At 40.2% G+C, this 15,135-nt stretch overlaps 2 protein-coding genes across 3 annotated transcripts; both read right to left on the reverse strand.

The window, feature by feature from the left end:
- Positions 1-143: 143 nt before the first annotated feature.
- On the reverse strand, positions 144-4,349 carry npm1a (nucleophosmin 1a). The gene is made up of 11 exons (XM_088280369.1): positions 4,148-4,349; positions 2,728-2,807; positions 2,524-2,643; positions 2,085-2,178; positions 1,863-1,984; positions 1,569-1,609; positions 1,364-1,400; positions 1,220-1,288; positions 833-943; positions 670-744; positions 144-578 (listed from the first exon to the last, which is right to left on the reverse strand). The coding sequence occupies exons 1-11, from the start codon at positions 4,194-4,196 to the stop codon at positions 528-530; spliced, it is 849 nt and encodes a 282-aa protein (XP_088136495.1). The 5' UTR covers positions 4,197-4,349; the 3' UTR covers positions 144-527.
- Positions 4,350-4,903: 554 nt separating this feature from the next.
- Positions 4,904-15,079, reverse strand: kcnip1b (Kv channel interacting protein 1 b). 2 transcript variants are annotated; one of them, XM_088279756.1, is made up of 9 exons: positions 14,929-15,079; positions 14,327-14,414; positions 7,429-7,553; positions 7,278-7,347; positions 7,131-7,201; positions 6,928-7,035; positions 6,608-6,712; positions 6,209-6,271; positions 4,904-6,031 (listed from the first exon to the last, which is right to left on the reverse strand). In XM_088279756.1, exons 2-9 carry the CDS (start codon positions 14,412-14,414, stop codon positions 5,984-5,986), a joined length of 678 nt encoding a protein of 225 aa, XP_088135882.1. In that variant the 5' UTR covers positions 14,929-15,079; the 3' UTR covers positions 4,904-5,983. The 2 variants fall into 2 exon arrangements, with proteins under 2 accessions (XP_088135882.1, XP_088135883.1); XM_088279757.1 differs by lacking the exons at positions 14,327-14,414; positions 14,929-15,079 and adding an exon at positions 9,386-9,668.
- Between the last annotated feature and the right edge of the window lie 56 nt (positions 15,080-15,135).

Below are 15,135 nucleotides of genomic sequence, written 5' to 3' on the forward strand. Positions count from 1 at the left end.
TGACTAATGTGTCAAAGATCGTGACCTGTACACACCAATATCAAGTGTTTTCCTTTGAGTGTGAATGAAACCGTGTTGCTAACAAAGGGCCGGAAAGAAAAGAAAGGCAATTTAAAGATACAATCCAAAAACAAAACACAGACTCAACAAATCTCACAGTACATTTAGTATTCCAAACAACCACAATTATTTCTGTGAGCCTACATCAAGGTAGACTTCATTTTTTTTTTTAAATTTGGGACACTGCATGTTCATATTTCCTCCACAAGATCAACTCCTTGATATCACAGCTTCTGGTGTCAATCTACAGGATGATATTTACATAAATGAACATTTGCAAGGAGCTCCTTGATGACGTCTTCGACAAGCCCAGTATGATAGCGCAAAAGGTGGGAGCGACAATGTGTAACCGCTTAATAATCATTGGAAATTAGATAAGACCTTGAATGAGAGATCGAGAGTGTGAGGCACCGAGGGGGTTAGGGGTGTGATTTAAAAAAAAAAAGAAAAAAAAAATCTAAAAATTTTTATTTTGGGTCCGTTACGGTTTGTCTCCACTTCCACAGCTCGGCAACAACCTGAGGATGGACGCACAAAAAAAACAAAAACAAAAAGCTGACTTGAACTCTGTATTAATGAAAAGAGAGAATCCAAATGAGCATACACTACCTTAGCATCAGAGACTCTGAAAGAATTCTTCACAAAGTTCTCAAACTTGGGCTGCACTTTGGGCAGCGTTGCTCCCTAAAAACAGAAGCAAAAATGATTTGCACTGATGGCATCGCAGAAGACTAATCTTATAAATAAGAAACGTGAATGTGATGTGGCCTACCTTCTTCACTGCCTCATTCATCTTCGCTTGGATCTCGGGAAGCGTCAAAGTTTCCTTGGGGGTCGGTGGGGTTTTTGGTGATCTTTCAGCTTTTTGTTTGGGAGTCTTCACCTTTACAAAGCAGCAGATGATGATTAAGTGGTCACAAATCAACTTTTATGGTAGATTTGGGAATGCTGTGCACGAATCCACGATTATCAACAAACAGCAGGAATAAGGTGGTCGTAGCTAATAGCAGTGTTAAAAATGATGAGCGGACCAAAAAGTATATGATGAATTACACTTCTGGAGAAAAAATACAGGCACACAAAAATAAAATGCAAGTCCCGGTGGGAACGGTAATTCTTTACCCTTAACCGCTTGAGGAAACTTAAAAATACTAGTTACCTGCTTTGTGGCTGGAGTGGCGGCTTTTGATTTTTTGCCATTTTGAGCGGATTTCGGAGCGGCCTTTGCCTGTTGAATATGCAGCGGTTAGTAACTAAACTAAAATAAAATCAGAGAGCGCAACTGGATATTCTCAATGCTCACCTTAACAGGGGTTTTCTCTTCCGCCTCTTCCTCTTCCCTAAGTTTCAAAAAAAATTGTCAGTCCTCAATAAACAAGTGGCACATGCAAAGATTTGTTTGTATATCCTCCATAATATGTAATTAGCAATAAGATTTAAACTCCATTCAAAGAATAAAAAAAAAAAAAAAAAATCAGTAACGCAATATAAAGTCGCTAAATACGCACTCATCGTCGTCGTCCTCGTCAACTTCCATCTTCATTTTTTTCTGTGTTAAATGTAAAAGACAGCACTTTTTGGTCAACAATAAACGGTGAACGCATAGAACATTAAAGCAGCAAGCGACAAAGAAGGCACCGCCTTTCACACGGCAGGGCCGCTCCTGAGGTCATCAAATTTTGGCGCCATGTGCTGACCCACATTTAACCGAGAAACACAATTTTGCATGAAAAAAAATAAATCAAGCCGACTGAGACCTTATAAGGGAACGTGTGTCAAAGTCAATGTAATCATTAACAAACCTGAGATTTGAGAGCAGGAGATGAGGCGGGTCTTTTCTTGGAAACTTTGACATCTTCCTCTTCCTCCTCCTCTTCCTCTTCACCATCATCATCTTCCTCAAACGAATGTTCCGGTTCAAGCACTACAGTAGGAATTCACAAGAGTAAGAGAAATAACATCCATGTGGTATTTGACGAAACACACTACCTTTATTGAAGCAACATGTATACAAACACACTTACTGACGAGATGCTGTCCACTGATATGGATTGGACCAGAACCAGATTTCAGACGGAAAACTGCGGGGGGTAAGATGGTAAAGCCCCCGAGACACACCTGGGAAAAATTAAACTATGAAAAAAGACCTCATGTTGTATTTGGACTAAAATGAAGCTCTTAAATTAGGACATTTTAGCTACTTAGCGTATCAGTTCTCAACATACATCTTCCTATTATCGGCAGTCTTTACGAATATTATAGAAGTTAATAGAGAAAAAGCATTGCAAAAAAAAAAATACTTTCAAAACACTTAACATTTTTAAACATACCACGGACACTTTATTTTTTTTTTTAAATAAATAACTTCTTATAGTGGGTTTGTAACACACTTTCGGCTCCCAAACCACCAGAAGGAAATCCTTAATTTAGAACAAGTAACCTGATTAAAAGCTAGACACTTACACTTGGCAATGTGGAGGGCTTCAGAGAAACCAGTGCCGCCGTCACCTTCTGACCCTGAGAGTCTTTTCCTTCCACCTCCACAAGATGAAGCTCATCTTTGGTGGTCGGGTCAGTACACGCCTGCACGGGGCAAAATTCACTTCAGTTTCAAACTTGAAATAAGACAACTGGGATGTAGCTGTAAGCAAATGGGTTGAAGGTTACCATCCGTAGATCCAGCTGGTGCTCGAAGCCATCGTCATCGGGATTGAACGTCACTTCCTTCCCAGCTTCAACCACACAACCTGATGAAGAGAAAGTTAATATGATGAGTTGAGAAGCAAGGAACACATTTCAATCTGTATTTAAATATAAATAAATTCCAGTTCAGTACGACAGTAAGCACGTTCAGTTTGCGCTTTATTTACCGTTTTTCAGAAATATTGTAGTGTCGCTGGGAGGGTGAGACACTCCCAACATGCTCTGCAGCACTTGTGATAGGAATGGTGTGAAAAATACATGTTTTGTGTTTTTAGTACTACTATGATCCTTGTCTTGGTTTTGTTTGCCGGCATGCTTTTCAGTTGATACTGGGTTAACGTTTTGGGTTTTGACTGTGCATGGTGTGGTAACTGGTGACTAGCCAGCATCGGTGTTGTGAGAAAGGGCGACTGTAAACCTATCCGGTTGCAAACGTGTAATAAATTTGCGAAAATCTCTGACTGCTTTGTGAGCGCCACAATATCTTACAATACAGATCAATTTGCTTCACGGGTCTCAACGTCTATAAAAAGGTCGCATTTCTGTGACTTGAAGATCACCGCGCTACAGGCCCGACCACGTTTGCTCTTTCGATTGTTGGCCATCGTGACTTCTTCGCAAGAACACGTGGGGGGTGCCACAGCAGCAACGTGCGTTTCGTCCACATGGCCTGGCCTAACATTCACCTACCATCAAACATCTTCGCTAACATGAAAAGGCAATTGAAAAACTGTTTGCTAACTTGGACCCGTTGCACAAACTAAATTGCTGCGAAGAGCCGATTTAAAACACGACACGACCGAGTACTGCCTTTATGTTGAGTGCTAAATGCACTACGAAACGTATAAAAAAATCATCAACGTCGTCACCGAGTTATTGAATGTGAAGAACAAACACGGAGAGAGAACTACATACGACAAAATCGCAAAACATCAAAGAAAAGGAAAATTCGAGAGACCAACAAAAGCACCGTCGTCCACATGTGTTAGCCGACGTGGAGGCTACTAGCATGCGACCATCTTAACAACTAAATTTAATTAATTGCCACAAAACGAATGACACCGTCGAAATTATTGTAAGGCCAACTCGAGAAGAAGCTAAAAATCAGCCCACAGCAGAGACGTTTTAATATCTCGTGCTCGTAGAAATATGGTCGACGCCATGCTTTGGGCCAAACACGTGTGTCGCAGCAATGGACCGGCGTGACACGCGCGCGCGCACACACACGAAAACGCAACACATTCTGACCAAACGATTTAGTTGAACGCGTTATTAATTCGCAATATACAGCACTACGTATGAAAGCCACTCATTGTTTCATTCTCGTTAAAATTCAATATTACCAACCAGTAAGGAATGAAGAGAATAAAAAAAACTATCTTACCGTAGAGAAACGTCTGTGGAGAAATTTGTGAGTCGTCCAGGCCGTTCATTGTGCAGAATAAAGGGACGGTAAACGTGAAAGTAGAAGAAACTTAAAAGAAAAGACAATCTATGCTACAGAGAGACGCTACACGTATGCACTAACCAGCTAACGAACGAGTAACTCCACTTCACTGCTTCTTCTTCTTTGGTGTTTAACGGCGGTTTGCCTACTGGATTGGCACATTGCCGCCACCTAAAGATTTGAAATAGGTACTGTTCTTACTCTCAGTCGCAATTATTTTGTTTTATTTTAATTTTACCTGATTGTTTTACGCCTATATAATTTGTTTCTCTCATTTTTCACAATGAATAGTTGCATGAAGCATAAATTACCATTTATTATAGATTTTACAAGATAAATTGTAATGCTTTCTATAACAAATAATTTTCACATTATTAGAAATGTATTTATTTATTATGTATTTATTAATCTATTTTTTAAGACCAATCATATTTAAGATTCACTCTTGGCCTTTGCAGTGGTTTCTATATTAATGTGCTTAAAAATCGAATCACACCACCAGTGGATGCATGAAATTATAATAGCTGTTATACATTTGCCAACTATTTTTGACTTTTATTTTTATTCAATATTTAACTTCACAGATTCTGCCATGATGGCACTGCTGTGCTTTTAGACTAATAATATTTGTGCTTACTCCTCAACTAAAGCATCGAAACAAACATCTGAAATAAAACACACACAATTTAAGAATTGATATTTTCATCTTCATCTTTATATAATAAAGGACATCTTTTATTTGTATGGCTTAGAAATTTATTTGTGATGATAAGACAAATAAATCAATTGCAAAGTAAGACCTGAGGCTATGACATCCCACTAATACTGAACATCATGGAGCAAAAATTCGCATTGTCTGCAAAAACAAAAACCACCATGATTAATGGCAAAATCACCATACTCGCTCATACATTTGCATTAGCGTCACGTTTACATTTTGGATGCCAATGAAGACGGCTTAAAATGGTCCATTCCAAAGCTGCCATTCATTTGTATAGTTGAAGTTTTACCATTGAAGGATTTCATGCCAATGTTGGCCGTACATACGTAAGTACAGGTAACATTAGCGCCATCACGTTGTTGTATGATAATTGTGCAAATGAAGATAAAATCCTCTTCCCAATACTGCATCTGTTTCATCACAGGCCTACGCATACTGTATATGATTTGCATGTTCCACAATACCTTTTTTACACACACACAGAATCATAATAAAAATCAAAATTGGTAAAAAAAAAAAATACAGTATTGCAAGAATAGAATTCTTATATGGACGGACATTAAGACCGGCGCGTTGAAAAAAAAAATTGACATGACTTGAAGACCCACATAATATTCAAATATTGTTTCCTTTTAAACTGCAGTTTATATGGACACAAAAGACAGACAGCAGATTCAACAAGCACATTACAGCCAGACATATGAAGTACAATGAAACACATCTGACGAATATTTGCAGATAAATCAAAATCTTTTGGAGAAGCAGACAGTTCAACAGCATCTTTGGGCAAAAATAATAAATAATTACTCGTGTCATTATCTTTGAGTGGCCCATCTGGAAAAGACAAGACAGTTTTACTCCCACGCATTTCCCGGGGGTTACTTTAGGGCACCCACAACTCTGCAACGAGAATTCCAGTCCATTTCTGTCGTCCAATTTTTTGCAGGGAGCCCGTTTGTCTTCACGGCAAGAGGAGAGCCAGGATCCACTTCACATATGCATCCATGCACATTAACTCACATGTAGCCCTCTGATTTTCAATATGTCATTGTCTACATCACATTCTCAAAAAGCTGCATGGACCTCATCATGATTTCATCCTGAGAGGAGAGAGACAACAAATGACCATCGCAAAGTCGTGAAATTCAACACTGACGGTGCCACTGAAATTGTGTGCATGTGTAAAAGCACAATTTTGCACACACCGCTCGTGTCATGAGGCCTAATTAGTGTGTGACTATGGAAGAAAAGAAAATCCCCACTGGGAAAACACGTACCTCCTGGCAGGCTATTACAAACTCCTCTAAAGTTACCACACCATCTTTGTTTTTGTCCATTTTCTGTGGCAAAAAAAAAAAAACATCATGTAGGTCAATAAATGTGAGTAAACTTGTTCTGCCATCAATTCCATCCACTAGACTATTTCTCTACCTCATTCCCACCCTCAACCAGAACTTCACCTACTCTCTGCCAGCTTCGGGAATTCTTCGAGCCTCGTCACATGTTCAACATTTTTGTCATTAAACGCTAACCTTACTCCTCTTCGCTCTTGGGTCCCCATCTTGTACTATAAACAAGTTCAACCATCACACTCGGCTCTCGGAATGTGTCGGCAATGATGACTAAAAATTATCTTCTATGAACTCCTCCCATTGCAAATGCATTGGTGAATTTACCTGAAAAAAAGCATCCACGTGCTGCTGTGGCACATCTCCCTTCAACGCAGGGTGAGTGTACTTGCCCATCATGTCATAAATGGCCTTCACAATCTCTGTCATTTCCTGCAAGAAAAGATGATGGACAAATAATGTAGGCTTTGAATCAATATGACGGAAGAGTGCCCAGGTCACGGACGGAGGACGGATTGTAAAAAATAAGGTCACGTGCCCGTCTGTGGAAACTAGCTGACGACGACATACAACGCTAGAATAAAAACTTTGTCTTTAGAATGTTGCGCATTGCCATTATGCAAACTGCAGATTGATTTAATCCTCACCTCTCTGTTTATGTAGCCATCTCGGTTAATGTCGTAAAGGTGAAACGTCCATTCCAATTTTTCCCTCAAGGTTCCCCTCAGCAGGATCGACAAACCCATCACAAAGTCCTGACAGCCAAAGGACAAAGTGTCACTGCACATGAGACAGCCAAATAACTCATCTCCAACGCCACACAATTGCATCTCTCTCTCGCGGCCGTTACCTTAAACTTAATGGAGCCGTTGTTAGTCGTGTCGAAAGCATTAAAAAGATAATGCGCGTACATACTTGCATCTGCAACACAACAAACAAAACCCACCTGAGACCTGTTCTGAAATACGTGAACGATGACGCAAAAAAAAAAAATTACCTCCGTGGGGAAAAAACTGTGCGTATATGTGTTTGAACGTCTCCTCATTGACGACGCCACTTGGACATTCCTTTAAAATAAAGAAGTAAGACAACTGATTTAAAAACATAATGAAGCCTCGGGATTTCTAAAAAGTATAAGGCGTGATTACATTTTTGAAACCACGATAGAGAATCTGGAGCTCCTGCTTGCAGAAGTTAGTTTGGGATTCCAGTTGTTCGAGAGCCTCTGGCCTGTGACACACGGTCGTCATCTCGAGCTCATCATCTGTTTTATCTGCCCAGCATACAAAGGCAACAAAAATTATAGAAGCATGGAAATTGTAATACATACAGTGAGCACACATTAAATCTGATTTGACCGAAAAAAAAAACATGGCATCAAACTGCATGTACTTGACGAATTTGATTTGCTCCGGGGGGGAAATTTATTAACGGTAACAAGGTTCTCACTCAGTGTCGGGATACTGTTGAGAAAGACGGTGCTTAATATTATAAAGACAAGATGGCTCAGGCTCGCCTGTGCGTAAACGTCAGAGCATTTCTCCACCATCCATGAAAAAAAAACAAAAAACTTGACATCCGTCAGTCAAATTATTCACACATAAATCCATCTGAAAACATGAGAGAATATTACAGCGTTGGGCTTCAGCAGAATATTTTCGGTAATAAAAAAACCAAAACGTCATACAAACAAAATATGAAATATGTTCGTGAAATAAACACACTGGTCATTGACTTGACCAAAGTCAACTCATTCACTACCAGTCAAGTGAAAAAAAAAAAATGTGGATCTTGGACGTCTTTAGCCGTCAATGGCAGTAAATGAATTAATAGGCTCAAATTAATTTTAGTGGTTAAAAATTTGGATTCATTTGTGTATTTTCTTTACCAGGGTACTTCACACAACCTTATGATTTAAAAAAAACAAAACAAAAAAAAAACAGTGAGAATTGAAATTGGCAGGGGTGTTGATTTGATGAGGCTGAGATAGAGCAAAGAAGTGTGAGGAAAACAAATCGCGCCTTGAAGGTTATGTGACAAACCCTGCACTGATGTCAGAAGCATGATGAGTTATTTCCTGTCAAACTGCCTGGAGGATATTACGTCTTAAAATAACTTCCTTCGCCAAAATACAAAAATACAAAAAAAATAAATAAATAAAAAAATGCCATTAGCAATCTTAATCGCCAGTTCTTATGGAAACAGTCTGACATTCACAAGGAGCACGCGCTTGGACGAAAGGGATGGAGATAATTAGAAATGTGTTAGGTGGTGATAACGGACCCAGAGGAAACGGCATCACTTGTTAACGACACCAGCTTGCTCTGTTTACACAAACAATATGAGCGCATGTTTGGATTGCTTGCTCCCGCTGGTCCAGCGATGAGCTCGCATGGTTGGCTCCAGTTAGCGTTGTCGTGTAACTGATGCCATTTGCAAGTCATATAAAAACACACCAAAAAAAAAAAAAAATAATATATTCCATTCATTCTCTGCAGTAGTAAGCCACGTTATGGTGTGCTAATTTACAAACGTATCACTCATCCTGATTCCTGACATTGTTCACTCACTTATGCCCCTTCAACCCAGTCTCCATGACAACAGGCTTCTCATGCATGAGGCTGGGGAGAGTGCTATGATATGTGAGCTGGGTGTTAATTCACATGCAACGCTTGCCCCCCCCCCCACACACTCCCATGAACGTATCATTAAATAGTCGGTGACTCTGATTTTGCTCTCTGCTTATCTACAAGGACAGCCTACTTGACACCACGCCGTAATCTCTCCATCAAAACCACGCCGCATGAGATGCGACTCTCGTTACAGTGCAAGCAAAGGGGTGGATCGCGTTGAAACGTCATCTCTTCATTTCTTTTTCATCTTTTCATGGAAAAAGATTCCGTTAGCACTCTGAAAAATCGATTGGATCGATTATCACCACATACTGTAAAGTGATTTCTTTTTCCCAGTCTTTTAAGCACAGTGTAAAAATTGTTGCTCTGTTCAGTAAGCACATGTTGCACTTGTGCAGCGAAACCAAGATTGTGATTTCGATAAATCCCCCCCCCCCCTCTCTCAATTCTATTATGTCTCATGTTGACATACCTCTTGTCGGTCTTCTCTGCTTGGTTTGCATGGTCAAAGTTCCCACCACTGCGCCCATGTTGTCACCGTGGTAACCAGCCTGGCCAAACAGCCCAGATTGTAGCAGTCCTCTGATTTGTTTCTCCTCTCACACATACAATGTCAGTCCGAGGGGATTTCCTCTCACAGTTTTCACAGAGAGTCGCTTCTCCTTAGAGTGATGATTCTCTTGGACTTCTGAGCTCATTCTCAAAGACGCACATGAGCTTGCTCCTGCCTTCCTGCGCCACTCCCTCTTTTCTATGGCTCCCTCCACTCATCTGTCACTCTACCCCCCCCCCCTTTTTCCAGTTGCCTGCCCCCCGTCCTCGTGTTATTGTGGTGTGCTGCTATATTGATGCAGTGCTCACAAATAACGCCGCTGGAAAGTGAACGGCAGCAGGTGAAGGACAGCTGATGCTGACACATATTTTCATGCACGGGTGGTGCAAGTCAGCATCAACTCTTTTTACTACATCCGTACCCGTGCAAGAAAATGATCTGGACGACACCTTCGGCCAGATCATTTTCATTTAATTTCATTCAAATCCATTTGGTTTATTTTTGGCGGCATTACTCACACGATTAGAGGAATAATATTCATGTTCCACATCATTTAATTCCCATTTCAACTGTTTTGATGGAAGGAATGCATTGAGTGATACTGATTTTTCTATAATTCAGCATTTTACATCCTTGATAGGTTGCGATTCAATCACAGTTTTGTCCTACTAAAGAAGCTAACTGACCGACGTTTCCTGCATATATAATAGAGCAGAATATTTTCTTGAATTTATGCAAAAAATTGGTTAGGTTTGACTGCATGATTCTTAATGAGTCCCAATTTGAGAGCTTTAGAAAAATGATGCCTTCTCACAAACAATGCTCAGATTTTTTAATTAATTTGGTTAGATGTGTTGCGGGAATTAGATTTTGAATATTGGCGCGACTAAACACCAAAATAAGCCCTCTCTGTACCACGGTAGTCCTTTTACTACACGTGTGTGGGAGTGAGCGACAACTGAGTTTTTAAAAAATTCATGCATACACGTTTTTTTTTTTTTTAGTTTTTTCTATTTCTTGTAAAGTATTCATTGCAATTTCCTTTTCAGCCTTGAAAAGAGCAAATTGTCACCATGAGAAAAGAATGTGGAACCTTGTAGTTATTCAAGCCTTGAGAGATGTTTATTTGAGGAATGCAAAACACAGAGCGATGCCACTGTGGGCTTTTGTGGGTGCCTGTGGTTAACCCAAAGCCCCCAGCAATAAAAAAAAAAACAGACGAGATAAGAATCACGTCGATTGTGTTTGCATGACATTGTTTTCTCCTACTTTTACAGCTTCTGTCTTTCGCTCTGGGGGGGGGGGGCGGTAATCAAGTTCTGTATTCACAAGACTAGCAGAGACCTTTGCAATTCCCTTGACAGATGTTTGCCATCTGCAACTGCATTCCACGCTGCACAAGGATGTGCCGAGGTTGCTGCACTGCAGTCTGTAACTTCATTATCTTTTCATTAGCTTCTCAACAGCTCGTGAGCTGCAACACAGCACCAACACACGGGCGACCTCGACGTCGTCACTGCTTCACTCACCCCGACCCTTCTTCATGAAAATTAAGTAGCTGAAGCTGGATTGTACCTCAACACAACACTGCACGCAGTGTCAGTGATGGCACTGATAAACGGGACTAATTGATGATTTTATCCTACGTGCTATTTTTATTTTACTCTTATTATTATTATTTTTCCTAGATATGTGTGTGTATCTGTGTTTGTATTTACCATGTTTTGGGGACCTTTTGCGGTATGGGGACCTGGAATAAATTGATTTCGGCAATTGTGTCGAGGGACAAGAGTCTTGGTGCAAAGTCCTGACCGTCATGACCGAATGCTGAAGACAATGAGTGACCATTGCCAGAGTGAGAAGGCACAAGGCAACTGATGATGATGGAGCTGCAGCTGACACGTCACTTCCCACAATACCACGCAAGAGGAAAACACGTAGGGGCCTCGAAGAATTGCGAGTGTCATCATCACCTCTTGCATAGTAGAAGCAAATCATGACACGCGAGAAGTCTTTAAAGGCTGAAGGGGAGGCTCTTACGACCCGAGAATTGAAAAATGTTCAATTCTATTTACCAGCGTATTATAGCCAGAAAAAGGCTACGTCTATACCGTGAAATGATGTAAATAAAAGATCTATCGAACAAAAGTTTAAATGAAAGCAAGTGTCCCTGAAAAGAGGCCTGTACAAGTGAAGGAAATAAAAACAATAAAAGAAAAAGAAAACAGACATTAATAAGAAATAAAGAGTTGGAAATAAAACCTGCAGTGCTCCCCTGAGGATCAAATGGTCACTTTATTAGCGCTTTAATTTGCACCAGGGATTCCGATTACCACAACCACAATTACACGGTTCATGCCGGCCAAGGCAGTAGGCAAAATGTCCCTTAAAAAGAGTCCTGGGCTCCATGATGATCAGAGCGCAAAGTAATGCACCCCACGCGGCGTTGAAACGTGGCCCCTAAAGTGGAGGTGAAAATGCACTGTAATGCTCCTACAGTCCACACAACACATAAATACCAGAACGTGTGTGTATTCGTGTGTTCACTTGTACCAGATTGCACCTTATACTCAGTTTGTTAATATTGCAACAATTAAGTAAATGTTGCTATCGCTACAAACGACAACCATGATACGTGTATTTGACGAGTAGACTTTGCAGAATTCTTAAGAAGTGTGCAAATGAAACATTTTGAGGTAATTTGAATAGGATTATATAACAGAACAGTCACGACAACATGGATAATGCTATAATCGGCTTCTTTGATCATAATTTCCATTAACATGTGACCTGGGTTGAAACCCAAACAATGAAACGTTTTCCTTGTACTAGTCCAAGTAAAGTGGCGTTATTCTGCTGTGCAAACAGGCGGTGGCAGCAGAGTGCCGCTTTACACTGAGAGGTGTGTATACACTTCAATAAGATGCAATACTCAACTCCAGTGTAATAATGCAACAACTGAAAGCAACAAAAAATATTTCAAACAGTTCACAGTATGTTGCAGCGCCATTTTACTCCGCTGCCGAACTACAAAGTACAAACAATCATTGTAAATTAGTACGTCACATTGGAACGTGAAGATGTCGCTTAAGTTCTGGCAGGAGTGTGTGAGTAACAATAAGACCATAAACATTTCAGAAAAGACAAAGACTATTCAGAATGTCGCAAAGACTCCGGGCGAGTGAGAAAGGCAAAGATAAAAATAAATCTCGATGGCAGTTACATAAAAGCAAACAGAGAGGTGATGTAAAAAATTAAAAGCTGGGAGACACTACAGCTCCAGTTCACTGCCTTCACAACCAGAGCCAGAAAAAAAAAATCAAATAAAGTGATAAAGGGTACAATGCAGGCTTTTAAATAACCTTAGGCGCAGTAGGCTTTGTGCAAGAAAAACACAAGGCCAGTGAGTTCCATTTTTTTTTTTTTAAACGGCCTTCATTTTGAGTGATTTATATTTAGTGTCCTCAAAGTTAATATTATAAATGAGCGACCCTGTGGGAGTTCTGCTGCCCTCAATGTAACCTGCAAGGCTCAGTTCTGCCTGGTGGTGTGTTTAGTGTTTGCTCAGAATCAAGACTCTGTCTGGAGTGCGCAAACAGAAGACAAATGGTCTTTTATCACCAAAAGAAAAACGGAGCAAGGATAAAACGTTTTTGTGACAATCTGCTCTTTCTTTAGGAGCTTGCATAGCAACAGCTCAGATATATACAAAAATATTTTTACATTGTGTTGCATTATAAGGTGCAGGGGAATGCAAGTAAATACCACAAATTTGATATCACCAAAAATAAATGTAATGAGCGTTTCATCTAGTACAACTACTCTGTCAGCTGTCGTGTTCCTAACTAATCCACTTTTATGGCAAGATTTTTCTGGGGTGTTTCAGCGCAGTATTGTTCACCGTGTTTGAGGAGTGCGGTGCTACTGCATGACTCACCGTTGTTGGAGTTCATTATTGCGGGGTTTGCACATGCACGCCGAGCTCATAGTCATAATAAAAAGGGTTTGTTACAAAACACAAGCAACCAGGTTTCAGTTTTTCCAAACGTTTGTGGTGGTTGGGGACCTCGGAGCTATAGGATGTGGTGTTGCGCAACAATATGTTTTGGTGTGTCTGTACTCCATTTCCAGTTTCACAAAAACAAATGAAAACAAAAAACCGGTGAGGGTTAGTTTGATTAGAAAAAAATAGATGTCTCGTGACAAATATTAAAGCGCATTATACATCAAGTCCACCAAGTTATAAATTTGCCTTTTAAATTGCAAAATAAATATTAAATAGAATGCACTGCCAAAACTTCATTTCCGCCTAGCCCGAAACAGAACAACACTGAAACAGAAGCGTAAAATGGAGATGAGGCTTCCAGGGTCAGAAAGTATATCAGTGAGACAGTCTCCCTCAGCCCAGCTCTTTTTTAGCCGTGAATGTTTAAATGATGAAGATGAATATGGATGCTGCAGCATTTGCAAGTGGAGCATTTTAAAGGTGACTAAGCCGACTTTCATGGTTCGCGTCACCGCATGTTCAGTATGTAGAAGGGCCCACGGGGGAGAAAAAAAAAAAAGAAATCATGAAATGAACTCAGTGTGTGGGAGATGAGTCTTTCCGTTTTATAGTTTGCATGACATGTTTGCGTGCGAGAAGATAAATTTGCATAGGCAGTGTATTCATGTTTTCCTCCATGCATATTCTAGTATACCAAGGATTGCACTAAAAGATGAGCATGGTATATATATATATATATATATGTATATATATATATATATATATAATTTATTATATTTTATATATTTTTTAAATGTTTTTTTTCATTTAAGTGTTTCATTGTGCCAAAAAAAAAGAATCAGGAGTGGCAATACCTTTTGTAAGGCTTCCTGAAAGCAATCTCTGAACAGACTGGATCAACTTTAGCACCCCCTGTCGGCAGCGGGCGGTGCAGCCAGCCATCTTTTGGAGAGAAACACAAACAGATGGGCTTGAGGATTGCCGGGAAAAGATCCGTTTCTTCCGCTGCACTTCAAAAAGGATTCGTCCTGGCAGAGTCTTGTTAGTTAATAAAACCCCAGGTTGGGCGCTTGAGAGCAATCTACTTTCGGAGTTGTTACAGTAGATTCCAAAGTGGTGGATTGAAAGCGATTATTGTCGTTCCATGTTCAAGGAAAAATGAACCTAATATTGTTTCTATGCAAATTCAACAACACTTGAAAATACTCTCATGCAGGTGGGATGCTTTTCCTTTTGAAGTTCCATCCATCCACTGTGCGCAAAAAAAATGATCAAGTTGTGGGCAAAGTTGAGAAAAAAAACTGGAAGAAAAAAAATCTCCAATTGTGGAGAAGAATTTATAAAAAAAAAAAAAAGGACTTGAAACTTTAACATCCCCAGCAGCTCATTAGCCTGTAAAAACTTCTAAATTTCAGTCAATTCTGGTCTAAAGAAAAAAAAAATCTGTTCTACTCACGTTCTTGTAGTTTGCCACTAGTTTTCTCTCCTGGGGTGCTTGCTTATCTGCAGGCTATTTGCACTGCAGCGTAAGGCTCGGAGGAGGCTCAATGGACGTCTGTGGATGATCTCTCCCCTGGTGCATGTAACAGATTCGGACTAGAGAGTGCCAGCAGCACTTAACCACCCCCCTCTACCTCAGCACGCTCCCTCCTCCTCTCCTACA

The sequence above is a fragment of the Idiotropiscis lumnitzeri genome, chromosome 17, assembly GCF_059441095.1.
Source record: "Idiotropiscis lumnitzeri isolate Australia: NSW breed Sydney's pygmy pipehorse chromosome 17, RoL_Ilum_1.0, whole genome shotgun sequence".
NCBI classification, from domain to species: domain Eukaryota; kingdom Metazoa; phylum Chordata; class Actinopteri; order Syngnathiformes; family Syngnathidae; genus Idiotropiscis; species Idiotropiscis lumnitzeri.

Coding starts and splice junctions, on each gene's coding strand:
- npm1a (XM_088280369.1), bottom strand. CDS start 4,196: ATGAACGGCCTGGACGACTCACAAATTTCTCCACAGACGTTTCTCTAC. Junction 1,985..2,084: donor CAGTGGACAGCATCTCGTCA/GTAAGTGTGTTT, acceptor TTCCTACTGTAG/TGCTTGAACCGGAACATTCG. Junction 1,401..1,568: donor GACGAGGACGACGACGATGA/GTGCGTATTTAG, acceptor TTTGAAACTTAG/GGAAGAGGAAGAGGCGGAAG.
- kcnip1b (XM_088279756.1), bottom strand. CDS start 14,414: ATGGCTGGCTGCACCGCCCGCTGCCGACAGGGGGTGCTAAAGTTGATC. Junction 7,036..7,130: donor ACGGCTCCATTAAGTTTAAG/GTAACGGCCGCG, acceptor TTTGGCTGTCAG/GACTTTGTGATGGGTTTGTC. Junction 6,032..6,208: donor TTGTAATAGCCTGCCAGGAG/GTACGTGTTTTC, acceptor CTCTCCTCTCAG/GATGAAATCATGATGAGGTC.